Source organism: Talpa europaea, assembly GCF_964194135.1.
Source record: "Talpa europaea genome assembly, chromosome: 5".
In the NCBI taxonomy this organism is placed as follows: Eukaryota; Metazoa; Chordata; class Mammalia; order Eulipotyphla; family Talpidae; genus Talpa; species Talpa europaea.
Genome location: NC_140071.1, coordinates 115584770 through 115601086, shown reverse-complemented (window position 1 = coordinate 115601086; position 16317 = coordinate 115584770). Strand labels below are relative to the sequence as shown.

General features: G+C 39.9%; 1 protein-coding gene across 1 annotated transcript; it reads right to left on the bottom strand.

The window, feature by feature from the left end:
• Positions 1-486: 486 nt before the first annotated feature.
• On the bottom strand, positions 487-16317 carry LRRC66 (leucine rich repeat containing 66; the record flags this gene model as incomplete). The annotated part of the gene is given in 6 exon segments (XM_084233012.1): positions 487-605; positions 608-617; positions 783-2614; positions 4587-4779; positions 6439-6608; positions 15825-16317. Coding segments are annotated over 6 exon segments (2817 nt in total).

Genomic DNA, 16317 nt, shown 5'->3' with positions numbered 1-16317 from the left:
GGAAAAGGAAAAAATGTCAGAGAAGTGGTAGGATAAAGACAAGGATGTAGCTCCTGACAGCCTAGATTGGAAAGTCACACAAAGGATTAGGGTAGAGTATATTTTTCTTTTACAAAAAATGTCACTTCTCCTTTAGAGAGCTGATTTTTAATTTACATTTTATTCTAGAAAATGGTCCTTCTTTCAACATAACATTAAAAAAAATTTAATTGCTTTGAGTCCCTCAATTTTGCATGATCAATCCCAAAAAATTGTGCTGGTCTTTGGGCAGAATTTGTTAAAGTCTTTTTAATGGTTCCATCAAAGTGCTTCAGCCTGTAATGAAATAGTTACTTGACTTCCCCTTGATTTCAAGTTGAGTGTTGTCTTTTTAGTAGTAGAGCTGGTCACCACGTAGAGAGCCAGTTCCTATCAGGTGCTTTTGGTCTGCATTTGAATATAAAAATCAGAATTACCTTTCTCGAATGACAACCTCTTGTTCTCTGATTATTTACTCCCATTTCTTTCACTGAAGTGCTCTTGTGTTCTTCGTGAACAGGATTTATTTGGGAATTCTTGCAACGATGGTACCTGACTCTTAGAGCCATCTTCAAAATATTCTCCCCTGCTCTTTCACACTGAAAAGTAGGTCTATCACCACAGGTCTGCAACAACTGTATTTGTCTTACAACCATTTTGGTCTCACAGCCCTCAAGAGGCTACACAAGTCTCTCATTTACATAAGTGCCCAATGGGTTGGAATTCATTTTGCCTCTTCTGGAATCTTGTGAGGGTTGTAATACCATTTGAGTGTCTGTTCTCTGGATGGAAGATTCATATTCATGGACTGAGTCTATTCCACTGCAGTCACTCTTAGGATCTAAGGGAACTTTGGCGGAACATGGTGGTGTTTGTGGTGAAATATCCACATTTGAAGACATGAAATCTTTAAGGGAATATTGCCACTCCATTGCCTGGGGTTGAAGAGCTGTGACATAGTCATAAATGGACATGCCTGGGATTTCATCACTGACAGGGCTATTGCCCTGTGATCTTGACAAAGTCGATGTATCCTCAGATTTATTGGTGTTAGAAGTACTTTCCACATAAGTCTTATACATACCAGAGTGTGGACCAGAAATGAGAGGTTTTTCAAAATGATCTTCCTGAGTCTCACATTCCCCCAGAATCTTCTGGGCAGTGATATCCTCACCACCCTCTAAGGACCTGACACTGTCCTTCCTCACCCCTAAGTCTTTGTTCTCTGGGGGCTCACTAGCCCCACAGCTATCCTCACTGTACGCCTCTTCTCCAGTCCCATTTCTTGCATCTTCTGAATTTCCAGAACTTAGAGTAAATAAAGACCCTTCATCAGAATCATCGTTGGGGTCCAATTCATACTGTGTGTCAGAAGGAGCATGTTTCTGGCCTGGTCCTCTATTAGCAGGAGTGACATCCATGTCACTCTTCCATCCTGAAGGACAGACAGGTGAGGGTGGGTCTGTATCTCCTTGGCCACAGAGTGTGACTGCATTGCAGCAGATTGAAGGCTCTTGCTCAGCACTGGTCCTCTTGGGCATTTGCTGCTGTAAATCCAGCCAATTCATGTAAGTGCTTGTTTGCATTTCCTTAGAAAGCTCCAAAGGTGAGATTTGGGTGCCACGTCTTGTCTGGGCCTCTCCAGTGCTCTGTGCTTTGGTTTGTGCTAGCATTGGAGAAAGAGAAGCTGTCTTGTCTCTTGAGAGTGTTGGGTCTAATTCATTTGAAATGTTAGGGATGGAGCCAGACACAGTTTGTAAACAATCAGGGATGTGCAGTGAGTGCTCACTGAGAAAATTATCCTGGGGCACAGTATCATACTGAACTTCTTCAATAACATTCCTGTAGATGTGGTCCTGTGCTGCTGACATCAGTGCATTATTATGAGTGTTTGCTTGTGCGCCAAGAACAGCAGGGGCTGCACTGTCCTCTGGAAACTTGTCAGGACTTCCCCTCCATGCCCCAGTGTGGGCCCCACATGGTTCCCTGCTCTGCTGGCTGCCAGGTGCCTTCCCACTTGTTGCCAGGGCTGTATCAGGAAGGACAATTGCGCCTAGGATGGCCTCTGTTCTCAGGAAAGTGTTTTGGTTCTCATGGAGGTTTAGGTCATGGAAACCTTGGTGCGCATCTATATTTGGGTGCCACTGGATGTTTCTTGCAGCTTCAACTTCATCATCGAAGCCTTCATTTGAATGCGCATGAACAGAATGGGGCCTTTTGTTCTGGCATCTCTGTTGCCACAGTCTATCAATGAAAGGCCTTGTAAAAGCCCCCAGGCAGAAAGCCACAAAGAAGGTGATGAACACTGCCAGGCAGACAGCCAGGGCAAGGTCCTGGGCCGGGGCTTCCTTGCTGCCAGGAGGTTGCACATCCCCGGCGCTCCTAACTCGTCTTGGCAGCCACCTCTGCTTCTCTCTGGTACCCGCACTGGCATGTTCCTCGGTCCGCAGGGTGGGAAAGCGCACATGAACTTCTTCCCGGGGCTGCTCAGCTTTGCTCTGTATGAAGCGATCCGCGTGATTCCACTGAACTCGAGGAAGGTGGGTCTCTCTGGAAATTCTCCTTTTTGGCGTCCACCAATATGTCTCCTCATTGCCTGAAGGTGAGGGATAAAAACATTCATTGAGGGCCTACCTGGTGGTGCAAGAGGTTAAGCACTGCGCTATGAAGCTGTCCGCAGCCTCTGCAGCACGAGTTTGATCCCCAGCCAGCCAGGGAGCTACCCACATGGTGCAGTAGACCTCTCCTGACTCGCCTGCTGTCCCCCTCAGCAGTGTATTTCAGTAGACCTGCCTGTTCTGCTCCTCAATCTCTCTGGTGAATCCTTTCACCCCCCACACCTCTGGCCTGTACCCCAGCTCTTGTATGCATAAATAAATAAATCTTTAAAACAACATTTAAAAAAAAAGGAAGTAACTTTCCTCTTTATGAAAAAAATTCATTGAGTGGACATTGAAATAAGATTCCATGGGGTTTTCAAAGCGTCTGTGAATCCTCCGCACTCCTTATCAGGTGGTGATAAAGTGCACATATTCAGTGGGGTCTCATGGCTTAATTGATGTCTGATACCAAGCATAAGTGCAGGGCTCCGCGTGCACAGACACACGGCTGCAGTGTGTTAGGTTTGCAGCGGAGGGTCCAGAAAATTGTGTTTTTCAGGTTTCTTGCCTTACTGCTGCTCGTGGGAGGAAAGAAACCAGATGGAGGGACAGACACATGCTTCTCCTTCCATATCCTCGCCTGCTGCATGTTTGCCAGAACATTCCATCAACCTCAGGCAAAGTCTGCCTAAGTCCTTCCCATGTTTGCCATACTATTTCCTCACTTTTCCCCAGTGCTGGCAAACAGCAGAAACATTCAGGTTTTTCCACTGGTTCCTGACATTCTGCCTTCCACATTCAGAAGGCTGGGCATAGCTTATAGACCAATGAAGCAAGTGTGGGGTGGGCACCAAGACTGCCCTCTGTGCCTCATGCAACTCTTCTCAACCTTGCACTTGGGACACATTTCTACTTCAATGGCATCCTGAAGAGAACAGTGTCCCGGACTTGTTAAAAAAAAGAAATCTGGCCCTCCTACCCCTTCCCCAGGTTAGTTTTGTGATTTAGCCAAGAGAATTAATAGTGGAAAAAAAGCTTACCAGAGTGTTTGACTCTAGTAATATATTCTAGCACTGGAAAGAGTGGCAGGGTTCCAAAGAAAAATATACTTTTGAAATATGCATGTTTTGTATATGTGTAGGATTATACTTTTAGAGGGTTAGCAAACATTTAAAATAATTATGCTTGGGAGGCCTCCCTGGTGGCGTAAGAGGTTGAGTCTCAGCACTATGAAGCTATTGTAGCCTCTGCAGCACAAGTTCATTGCCCGGGCGAATCAGGAGAAACCCACATGGCTCAGCAGACTTCTCCTGTCTCGCCTGCTGCCCTCCTCAGTGTATTTCAGTAGATCCACCTATTCTGCTCCCCGCTCTGTCTCTTATGAATCCTCTCACTGCCCCCTACACCTCTGGCCTGTACCCCAGTTCATGTATGCATAAATAAGTAAATCTTAAAAGAAAAAAATAATTATGCTTCAAGTTTTAAAGTTCTTTCTTTGCTCGATTATTTGTTAAGGACTGGGATTTAAAATAAGACATTTTTTGGGCCTCCCCAGGTGGCACAGTGGTTGAGCACTGGACTGCGAGGCAGCCCGCAGCCTCTGCAGTGCCAGTTCATTCCCCGGCTGCCGGTGAGGGTCCCACCAAAAAAATAAATAAATAAATAAATAAATAAAGACATTTTGGGAGTTTTAGAGCAAAATCCACTCCTCACAACATTTCTGGTTTTGACCAAGTCCAGTGGTTTCTGAACTATTTGGAGTAGGTTTCTTTGACCACGTGAAGAAAATTGTTCATGAAGGGAGGAAAACAGGTAGGTACTGAACACTGCTCTGGATATAGCCCAAGGCTAATCAATAGATTATGTTTCAAATGAAACATCCTTTCAGGTGAGACTAAATTTTTCCTACGCTTTTTCTTTTTAGCTTAACAGAAATCATTCTAGACAAAAGAGGTATTACTGACTTACTTATAGATTTGTTGCAAATTATATCCCACTTTAGCCTCCAGGATTCAGAAATGAAATTTTGGAAGACAGCGACATGGCAGCCACACCGCCACTGGGTCCCAGCCAGGTTGGCCTGCAGATTGGGCAGTGCTAGAGCCATGGTCACCATGGGAAGGATGGCGGTCAGCTCTTTGTTGCTGAGGCCCACGACCTGCTTGAGAAGAGCCAAATTCAGGACATCTGTGAATAAGGACATTTAGAAGCAAAATAAAGAAGCTACAGGTACTGTTCACATCTCTGTGGGAGCAATAGGAGCTGAGCACTGATTTGAGACCCAGGGGATATTGGGTTTAAACCTTTGTTGTATCCCTAACTCTTCTGTGAGCCTTAGCAAAGTATTTCCTCTCTATGAGCCCACCCCCCAGGGTTGCTGTAAGGATTCAGTACAGGAGGACCTTTAACCCTGGTGCCTTTTTAGATGCTCATTTTCCTTTCCTTCTTTTCTCGGAGTTACAATTTGTACAGGTAGTTAAAACCTAGACTTTCTGTTGTTATCATAGTCCAGAATTAGATATCTAATCTAGATCCTGAAAGTGGCATAAAATACTGGAGGATGTGGACATAGGGTAGAGAAGTCAACTGTGGATGACCAGAAATAGCAAAGAGAGATCTTTTGCATCAATTATTATCTCGAGTTGTAGAGTGTCTCTCTGTAACTGTGGATATTCACTACACATAAATGACACATGGGAAGATGCATTACATACTACAAGTATTAAATAACATCTGAAAAAAAACCCCAGTAATATCTGTTTTAATACTCAGCTTTCTGGTACCAAATGTGTTCATTAAGTGCCAAAACCAGATTTTAGAGTTACTGGCAAACATGTAGAGGAGACAGTAGAGTAGAAATTGTGTAATCGTGTGCAGTTTAGGTGAATTGAGGATTGTAGATGAGATAAGACTTCCTTGGGGTAAGATTTTAGTATGTCTGTAGCATATATCACCTGTGAGCCTCGGAAGACTTATAAAGTAATACTTACAAAATAATAAATATGCAGAGAAAATAAAATAGACATTAAGCAATTACATAAACAAATATAATCAGCATACAATATATAATACTTATAATCAGTATGCAATATACTAAATGCGGGTGCACTGCCAGGTGAAGTGGACTTTCTTATCTGCTCTGGTAACCACCATGACAGACAGACTCCAATGGTCCTGCTTTCAGATATTCACACCTTTGAGTAATCCCCTTCCCTTAAGTGTGGTCAGGACCTGTGACTTGTTTCTAAGCAGAGTATGGCAAAAATAATCACTCCCATAGCTTTATTATATAAGATGGTGACACTCTCCCCCTCTTTCAGCTTTGAAGAGATTTGTTAAGAGGCACACATAGCCCAGGCCTCAGGGCAGGCCTTGGCCAACAGTCAGTAAGAAACCAAGCTCTCATTCCAATAAGAAACTGAATCTTGCCAACAACTCAGGAGCCTGGAAGTGGATCCTTCTACAGCTGGGCCTTCAGGTGAGACCCCAGCTGTGGTCAACACCTCGACAGCAGCCTCTTGAGAGACCCTTGGTAATTTCTTGCCAACTGGCAAGTGAAAACTTGGAGTTGGGTTTAATTTGATTTAGAAAAAAAAGTGCCATTTCTTGCTGCTGACTATTATGTTTGAGTTAAATTCAAGTCTATTACTGAGGCTTTTGATTTTGAGGCAAGAGAGAGACTTCAGATCTTTTAGGGGGCTGTTAAACAGACTTTTTTTTGGACTAGTAGCCAGTACTACCAGACCTGAAAGTCTCAATGGAAATATTCCTCTAATGTAACTGCCCCTATGTCTGCATATTTGAAAAGTTATTGTATAACCTGTAGTTTTTTGAGCCTCTTGAAGACTTGTGGATGAATTCTGAATTGCTTGTTTCTCTTTAAATGGAGGCTGTCCAGGTGCAGGCAGTTATGAACATCAGCCAAACTGATCTGCAATATCCCATTGAATGATAGATCCAAAGTCTGCAATGACTTCAGTTTCCATAGTCCTGTTAATATTAAAGAGTAAGTTAAAATATAAACTGGTAATATTTATTGCAGCACTTTTTTTTTTAACCGCACTGAAAAACTGGACACAACCTAAATGATCCTCGATAGAGAAATGGTTAAACAAAGTATGGTCTATCAATATGACAAAATACCATGTAGTCATAGAAGAGAAAGGGGTAGATGAACATTAACTGACAGAACAGAGAGGAAAATGTTAAATTGCAGAACAGTACAGAGTGTAAATCCAAAGTTACCAGAATAAAAGAACCTCACACAACCATATATATTTTAAGTGAGCAAAAAAAAAAAAAAAAAAAGGAGCTTTCAGGGGATGAGCTAAACCATTTCCTTCCTCCTTACACTTAGGAAGAGGAGGGTTGAGGGAGGTAGGTTGGGGTCAAGAAAGAAACTTTGTTTTGATTTTATATACTTTTGAATGATTTCTTTCAATGAGCATGTGCTCATTTTGTAACAAAAACGCCAATTAAAATATAACTTTGAAGGAGGTGATAAATATTTATTTGATGGTAAAACTATGGTAAAACTGGGCAGTTGTTCTATTCATATATTTCACAGATGAATACTTGAAGTTTTAAGATGTTCTTATTTTATAGCTATATCCTTTTTTTTAACTACTTATTGTTGATATTACAATTATTTTCTAGGTAATCTGGTATCTTTCAAAGCTAGTAAGGTTACAGCTAGATTGTAATCAAATTTTAGTCTCTGTCTTTGTGTTTCATTGAGTCCAGAGAGTAACTAGGAGACCCAGTCGGCATTGAAAATAAAGATTGAGAATAAGGCGTCAGTAGTAGCAATCTTCCAAATTTGATTTCCCAGATGAATCTCCCAAGAAGTTGTATGCATTTTTACTTTTCCTCCTGTTCTTTTCTTTTATGGAGTCTGTGCATTTAACCAACTACTACATAACAGATCAGGTTTGTTCATTTCCCAAAGGGTTTTTTTCCTTCCCTGCTGTCTGCAAGGTACTTACCCTAATACTGATTATGCAGAGAAGATGACTTACAGAAAAGGACTGTGTGCCAGTGTTATCATATGCTCGTATCAGCTGTACACACTAAGCAAGAAGTTAAGTTGTAAGGATAATTCAATCAAAACACTATAAGCAAGTCAGTTGGTGCTGAGGACAAGTATAGCATAAAATCCATGTGCCTGTTTGAGCAATAAGAATACACACAAGAATGAAAGAGTCACCAGTTTTCAAAGCATTTACATTCCTACCTTCCGGTCTATAAAATTAACTGCAGCTCGTCAGCCTCTCTATCAGATGATCAGTTCCTTTGGGGCAGAGTTTATGTCTTTGTGAACTCTTGCCATGCCTGAAATATATTAGGCATTCGATAGGCCAGAGGTCACAGTGTGTGGCATGTGCAGAGACCAAATAAAAATTGCTGGATCAAGTTAAAGAGTCGATACAAAAATTTGCATTTCTAGCTTGCCTTGAAAAATTTAAAGTTGTACCTGGGATAAGACAGTGTTTGGCTGGAGTTGAATGAGGACTGCCAGCTTTAAATAGGGCATTCACTTATAGAAGAACACGATTTCTTTGTCTTTATCAAAAATAGGAAATCAAAGGGTAGGCCCCAAAGCCTGCATGTTTAAAAAAATGGGAGAGGGCCTCTCTGATGGCACAAGGGGTTAAGCACTGCACTATGAAGCAATCTGCAGCCTCTGCAGCATGAGTTCAATCCCCAACTGGTCAAGGCGCTACCCACATGGTGCAGCAGACCTCTCCTGACTCACTTGCTGCTCTCCTCAGCAGTGTATTTCAGTAGATCTGCCTGTTCTGCTCCCCACTCTCTCTGGTGAATCCTCTCACTTCCCACATCTCTGGCCTGTACCTAGTTCTTATATGCATAAATAAATAAATCTTTTTTGAAAAATGGGAGAGAATCAAAGCTGATACTCAGTTGGATATACTGTAAGATATACTTCCATATTGGTTTGCGAATGGCCATTGTGAGTCCAGTGTGCTGCCCTGGCCACTCTAGACTACTCCTAGAGCCCCCAAGTCACCAGCCCGTTGCCCCCAGCCCCAGCAATTCTGTTTCATCACTACAGCCAGGAGACATCCAGCTGGACAGCCCAAGCTAAAGACCACTTGGTAAATGTTTTGAATATAACCCCTGGAGAAAAACAGATGCTTATTGTTTGTTTATTTATTTGTTTATTTGTTAAATTTGTCTATACATATATTTTTTACATCGTTGTTCATTTTTGTACAATGTTTGATTTCTCCGCTCAGGTGTAATCCCCATAAAATTCCCACCACCAAGATACCAGTGACCCAAGCCATAGTAGCTTGTGCTCTTCCCTCCCTGTTCTGATCCCTCTCCTTTCCTTCCGCTGCTAAATGTCTCCGATTTAGTTTTCTTGCTAGCTTTGTTTTTGTTTTTTGTTTAAAAAAACATATTTCTTGTGAAAAGAATATCCCTAGATGTTTTAATATGGAAACAATACCAAGGGTGAGGAAAAAAACGCAACACCAATAAGAGAGGAATTTAACAGTTTCTTTAACATTTTCCTGAGGCCTGTCTGGCCCACACAGCTCTGTGAACTCACGGTTCCTGCACTATCTCAGAGTTCAGTTGCACTGAAGATGCACTCTAGTTCAGTGGAGAGGGAGGTCATGTCTAGCTTTGGCAGGGAGGGAAGAAATTATTTTAAAACTATTTAATCATGTACTATTTTTATGCTTTAAGCATTTTGTAAACATCTCCTTTTAAATCTTACAAAGCCCTGGAGGGTATTACCATTTTGAAAATGACAGAATCTAAGTGCAGCGAAACCACAAACTTGCCCAGTCACAGGGGTGGGGAGCGTGTGTGTGTGTGTGTGTGTGTGTGTGTGTGTGTGTGTGTGTGTGTGTGTGTGTGAAGATTGGCCTGGAATTCAGATCTTTCAACCATTATATTTTTTTTAGAAAGTCATTGAGCAAGGCCATAGAAGATAACTTGAATCTAGAAAAGGGAAAAATAAATCTGGGAGTGTGTGGGGGTTGGGAGGGGTGAGCTACGCCTTTCTTGGCAAGAGAATGGCTGAGGCCATGATGTATGAAATTGCCAAACATGGGTGGTGGTTTAGTGATTCCACTTGTATCGTGTAGTTAATAGGGTCCTGGAGAGGATCTTAAGAGATTGCATTTTATTCCTGCTCTGTTTTTGACTTTTGATGTGAAATCATGGAGTTTTAGTTAAGCTCTTCATGCCTCGATTTCCTCCATTAAAAATCATCTCTCTCACTTGTAATTGAGACTTATCTTTGATTACTATAATTTTCAAGTACTTTGAACTCCATGGACACCAATGCAATAGTTAATTGCTCAGCAAAGATCCACTCCTCTATGGGCAGAGTAGACTTTCCCACCCCGTCACGTTAGCCATGTAACTTGCTTTTGTCAATGAGATGCTAGCAGAGATTAAGCAAGCAAAGAGTTGAATTGTGCAAATGTGGTGGACTTTGCTCTCTTGGCATCTGCCAAGAACAGTGTCATGAAAAGAACACACGTTGACTAGCCTGCTGGTTCAAAGATAATGAGGGATGTGTGAGCAGACTTGGACCCAACACACTGAGCTTAAGAAAATAGGTGCCATTCCTTGAGGATATGGCACGTTAGCTGCCAGCATTGGGTGACTAAAGGTGTCCAGTGTGAATTACAGGGAAGTGCTCCTGATAAAACCATCTGATCTTGGTGAATTCCAGGGATCACCTGCAGATGGCATTCTGATCCCCATACAACAAAATAAATTTCACTTTGATTAAAAGTATAATCTGCCTGAAAAGTTTTCTTTGGGAAACTGCTTCCCATGGGGTGTGAAGACATATAAATAAATAAGTGCATGGTGGAATCATACTTATGGGAAGTTGTTTTTGAAATTAAAGGCAAAGGAATAAATTATAAAGAAAAATATTAATTTGACTACAAAAATTTATATTGCACATAGGTTGAGAACACCACAAAATGAACAAAGAATGACAGCTATAAGAAACAATGTAAATTGAAAACAGTAAAGCAGTATTTTAAAAATACCCAAAAACAGGGCCTCCCCCGTGGCGCAGCGGTTGAGCGCTGGGTTGCGAAGCTGCCCGCAGCCTCTGCAACACCGGTTCGATCCCCGGCCGCAGGCGAGGGTCCCACATGGCGCACAGACCTCTCCTTCCGCACCCGCTGCTCCCCTCAGCAGTGTATTTCTCCATCAGCCTGCCTGTTCTGTTCCCTGCTCTGACTCTGGTGAATTCTCTCACCCTCCCACGCTTCTGACTGTACCCAGTGCTTGTATCAATAAATAAATAAATCTTTAAAAAAAAATAAAATAAAAATACCCAAAAATGGACAACTTGGAATTCTTTACTGAATGAAAAGATATTTTTTAAACGAAGACACATAAAGACCTCAGATATACTAGATCTGAAGGAACTCATGGCAAGCAGACTCACCCCAGAAGTTAAAAGATGTCATTCAACTAGATGAAACATGAAATCAGATGGGAGACAGGATCTATACCTGCTACAAAAAATAGCTCTAGAAAAGGTATCTATGGGTTAATATACATATTTTTAAACTTAAATCTCTTTAAATGGTGATCAACTGTTTAGAGCGAAATGTCAAAAGGAACAGTAGTAGGTTGGGAAGTGCATTAGTGACTCCAGTTTGGAAACTATAGGGTAGATTTCAGTTTTCAAGAGGGGAGAATTGAAAATTGGGAGGAAAAGATGAGACATGTCTGTGGAGATGGAATTATTTATTGAACTACTTTCTGAGGATCAGATAGGCCACGTGAGGTAAGAATTTGATTAGTCTTTGCATTTAAGTGAACGGAGGCAGTGTAGTTATTTCCAATAAATTATCTCTGTGTCTTTTTATTAGAAGGCCATGGAGGATATGCCCAGACATGATACATCCTTAGAAACACTCCTTTGGACTATGAACTTCTTTTTTAAGGTTTTTTTAAAAAGAATTATTTATGCATATAAGAGCTGGGGTACAGGCCAGAGGTGCAGGGGGATGGGGCGGGGGGTGAGAGGATTCACCAGAGAGAGTGGGTAACAGAACAGGCAGACGGACTGAAATACACTGCTGAGGGGAGCAGTGGGCGAGTCAGGAGAGATCTGCTGCACCATATGGGTTGTTCCCTGGCTGGCCAGGGATCAAACTTGTGATGCAGAGGTTGCGGACAGCTTTGTATGTTGCGTCTTAACCCCTTGCACCACCAGGGAGGCCCTGGACTGTGAACTTCTTAAGTGTTCTCCCAACTATGATATCTTGATAACATAAAGCAATGTATTCAGGGTTTTTTTTTTTTTTTTTAAAGATTTATTTATTTATTTATACAAGCACTGGGCAGTCAGAAGCATGGGAGGGTGAAAGAATTCACCAGAGTCATAGGGGAGAGGAGAGCAGGCAGACTGACGAAGTACACTGCTGAGGGGAGCAGCGGGCGGCAGAAAGGACTGCGCGCCATGTGGGACCCTCACCCTGTGGCTGGGATCAAACTGGCGCTGCAGAGGCTGCGGGCAGCTTCACAACCCAGTGCTCAACCGCTGTGCCACCAGGGGAGGCCCTATTCAGGGGGTTTTAAGTTCAAAGAGTATTAAAAGAAATGGAATAAAATCTGGAATGATCCTGGGTAAGATATTTGACTTATATGTGGTCAAATTTATATAGGTGGGCCATGTTATAGGTGCCTTCTTAGCTTAATGATAAACATTTGTTTTGTTACTTTAGAATCTGAATAGGTTTTGAGAGCATTGGTTATTGGTATTTCCAGAATCCAGTGGCAATCAGGAGAAGTTTAATTCCTTACAAATGAAAAGAATACTACATCTGTTTTTATAATAGTTGTTTTTTACTTCACCAGACTTAAAAATATCAGGTGTTATTTCATCTCATTTCTGATACATTTCTCTCTCAGATTCTGGAATTTCGCATGCTGACGTGAGGTTGCCATAACTGGTCTGGAAATCCCAGATACGCTGATCCTGCTGTATTTCTAGGTACTGTGTGGGTAATCTGAAAACATTGTTTGAGGAAGGTGGGATAGGTTAAATGGAGACCTATCCCTTTGTTTTCAACTTCGTGAAGTGATTTTTTCCATTATTAATGCTGTATCCAAAAATACAGGAGAAGGTGGAATGAGCATTAAAGTTAATTTCATGGCTGGCTTCTGTTTTGTAAACGGCGCTGGCCAGCACCTTCTCTGGGGGGAGGTCTCTCCATTGTGAAGCTCCGGGGTCACATCACACCTGACTCTGGGTGTCAGCATCTGACACTGGGCTAATTTCCTGAATGAAAAGCTTTTCTTTGGTTCTATAAACTGTCACCATTTTAAGACATGTGGGACATAATTTATAAAGTACAAATGGCTATAAGGCTAGATGTTTGATCACTGTTTTCTGAGTTCTATTATTATTTTAGATGAGAACAAACACCTGTATGAATGCTAGACACAAATAATTCTATTTGTGAATTACAGTGGACTAGGAGTCCCATCTACTGTAATTGTTATTTAACATTTTAAATGGTAACTTGAGATTTAGGGAAAAAAAATCCAAATTTATTGTTTCTAAATAAACTGTTATTTTCAATTTGTGTCCAGAGAGTAGTAATAACTAATATTTGCAAAGTATAAGCTTATAAAATATTTTTTACATATTTTAATAACTATGATTTATTATGCCAAATATTGTATTAAATTAAGTCCTTGAGACACATTTTTTTCCATTAATCTTCATGGCAATGCTATGAGTAAATATTACATTATCCAGATATTATCTTTAAAGAGGCTGAGAATAAAGGAATAAAAAAAGAAAAAAGGAAATGATTAGAAAAAGAATCCAGTCTGCACATCTCTTAGCAGCTTTTTACTTCAAAATGGGATTTTAGAGTCAGAGTTATCCAGTCATAATATCAGAAATCACAAAATAGGAAGGGATATTAAAGGGAACACAAGCTAGCAAAAACTGGAAATTTATGATGATTATGGAAAAATAATTCAAATTGCAAAATGGTATGGATGAAAGCAGTCTGAATTATATCCAATTAGATTCAGGGCTTATGTTGGTCTTCATCATCTATTTCATTCATCTCTCTATGGTTTCATTTGCTAGAATTCTAATGCAATTTCACATACAGGCGTTTCCTCTCTTTTATAAGTAACAGAGTCCCTGATATTCTGGGAGGCTGAAAAGGAAGACGGGTCTGCATTTTGTTGGAATATTTAGTCCTGAAAATGGAATTCACCCTAACTACCAATTAACTTTAGGGAATTCATCTGCCTTAAGAAGATAATGTTCAGCATTTCTTTATTTACTCTTGTGGTGGGGTACCATTTTGACATATTAACCATTCACCTCTATTTTCCTCTTTCCCTTTCTCTCCATTCAAGCAGAAAGTAGGCATTGTGGGGGGAGGCCGGTACATGGTACGGCAGAAAGCACAGGAGACCAGTCTTTCTGACTTTTGTTTTCCAAAGGTCTGAATCTTTAGAGAAAGGAATTTTAACATCTAAACAGAGGGTTCTGAAGAAACAAAAAGGGAAAAAAGAATTTTCTCCAAACTGAAGGGATAGACACACACACACACACCCCTTCCCAGGAAAATCTGGGCAAAGAAAAAGTCCATGAAAGAATGATTTTAAGCACAATCACCTCCATATCACATCTTCAGTTGGCCTTAATAGAATGGGGGCTCAGAATCAGAAATAATGTTGAGGTATAAATGATAGGCGGTTATATTCTAACACAATTGAATTTGTGGGTTGAGAGTCACATCTACCATACTAGATAAAAAATATGTTGTATCATATGGATGTGTTTAATTATAATGGTGTTCATCAGAGTTAAAGCAAACAAAATGGAAAACAACCTAAATATTATTTAATAAGTGATTAAACTTATATGTATGAAACCAACTAACATTATGTATCAGTGTCTAATTATATAAATATGTTCAAAATATCCTGATACAAAAATACAAGTTATAAAATATGGAAAGAGTGATCCAATTTTGAAAGAAACACACACACATACACACACATACATATACATACATACATAGGTGTAATAAAAGAATAAACCTGAAGATCATACATTACATGAGGGGCTTTAATTTTTTCCTTCCAATTTTTCTTTAATCCCTAATGTTTGCTTTCTAAAAGCAAATATCCCTTTAATAAGAACAACATCAAAATTATAGAATAGAATGCAATCAGTTTACACTGAAAATACTACACATTACTTTTATGGAACAGGTCAGGGAGAGACTTCCACCCTATACTTCTGCTGATATGAGTGGAGTAGCCATTCCTTCACCTGATAACCTATTATTATCAAAATAACAAGACCAGAAACTGGAGAAAGAGCAAAAATATATGAAATTAAGAAACAGAAAAATGATAAAAATTAAATATGCATAAAATGGGATGGAGTAAATGGCAATTTTGGTATTTTTTTTATTATAGTATCTTATATAAAGTACTTAGCAAATAGGAATCAAGACTAAAAACACACCAGGAAAGGAAAAATTGTCTAGCATTCCTGAATATGAAAAGGTCAAAGGCTTATGAACTGGATAAATTTTCTAAATAAAACACTGGTAAGTTAAAGAACTGTAACATGTAGATTACTGATGTCAGAGTGAATGAGAACTTATTATAATAGGAAGGTAAGTGGAGTATCCTATTAGAAATCAGGATAAGGAATTCTGATTTTGATTTGATAATAAGAAAGTTTACAGTTTAATAAATAATAATGTTAGCATATTTCTAGTCTACATTTGGAGGACACTAGATAAATGGATCCAAATTGTATTCTAAATGACATGTTTATGTTACGTATTAAAAGTTTGGGAATTAGTCATTACTCAGTGCTTTTCTATATTTAGAAAATATAATCAAAGTAGGTAATTTAAAATTATTCCTTATTATTTAGCACTGAAATACTTCTAGTGTCTCAACAAATCCACTTAAGATTAATGTTATAGTAATGGAAGATTAAATTGCACTGATTAAGTTCCACATATTGTAACTTCAAATCCCACTAAGAAATGCCTTTTATTATATTTGCTCTGATCAAGTTGCTTTACTTTCAGTTGTTTCCTTGAAACTGAAAACATGGAATTCTTATTGACATAAAACATCAACTCTTTACATGCTCATTGTATCTTGGTCTAGTCCAGCTTTTAAAATTGTACTTACCCTTGGGAATATCACTGAGTTTATTTCTTTTAAGGATTAGTAACTTTAGAAAAGGAAGTCCATTTCTCAAGGTACTTTTGCGGTATTTCTTCCATGAGACCTTAGGACTGGGTAGGTCTGAAGAGATAGTACAAATGGCATTGTTGCTGAGGCTTAGTGTTTCCAAACCATGGAAATGTGTAAGAGGGCTTAAGGTTATTTTCAATATGCAATTGTTACTGAGGTCCAGATGTTTTATATTCCATTTGCTTTTCATATGAGGTTGTGAGAGAACCTTTAAGAAACTGGAACTTAAATCCACCGTGGTTGCTGTCTGTGATATGTCCACATGTCTATTATGTTTTCCAGTAAAAGAACAACTTGTCAAAAGATATCCATCCCACTGGCACTCAGCATTGAATGAAATATTGCTTTTTCTTGATGGGTTTGTCATTGTCCCAATGAAATAAAGACTTACAACCATGGTAACGAGACTGAAACATAGGTTTTTCAT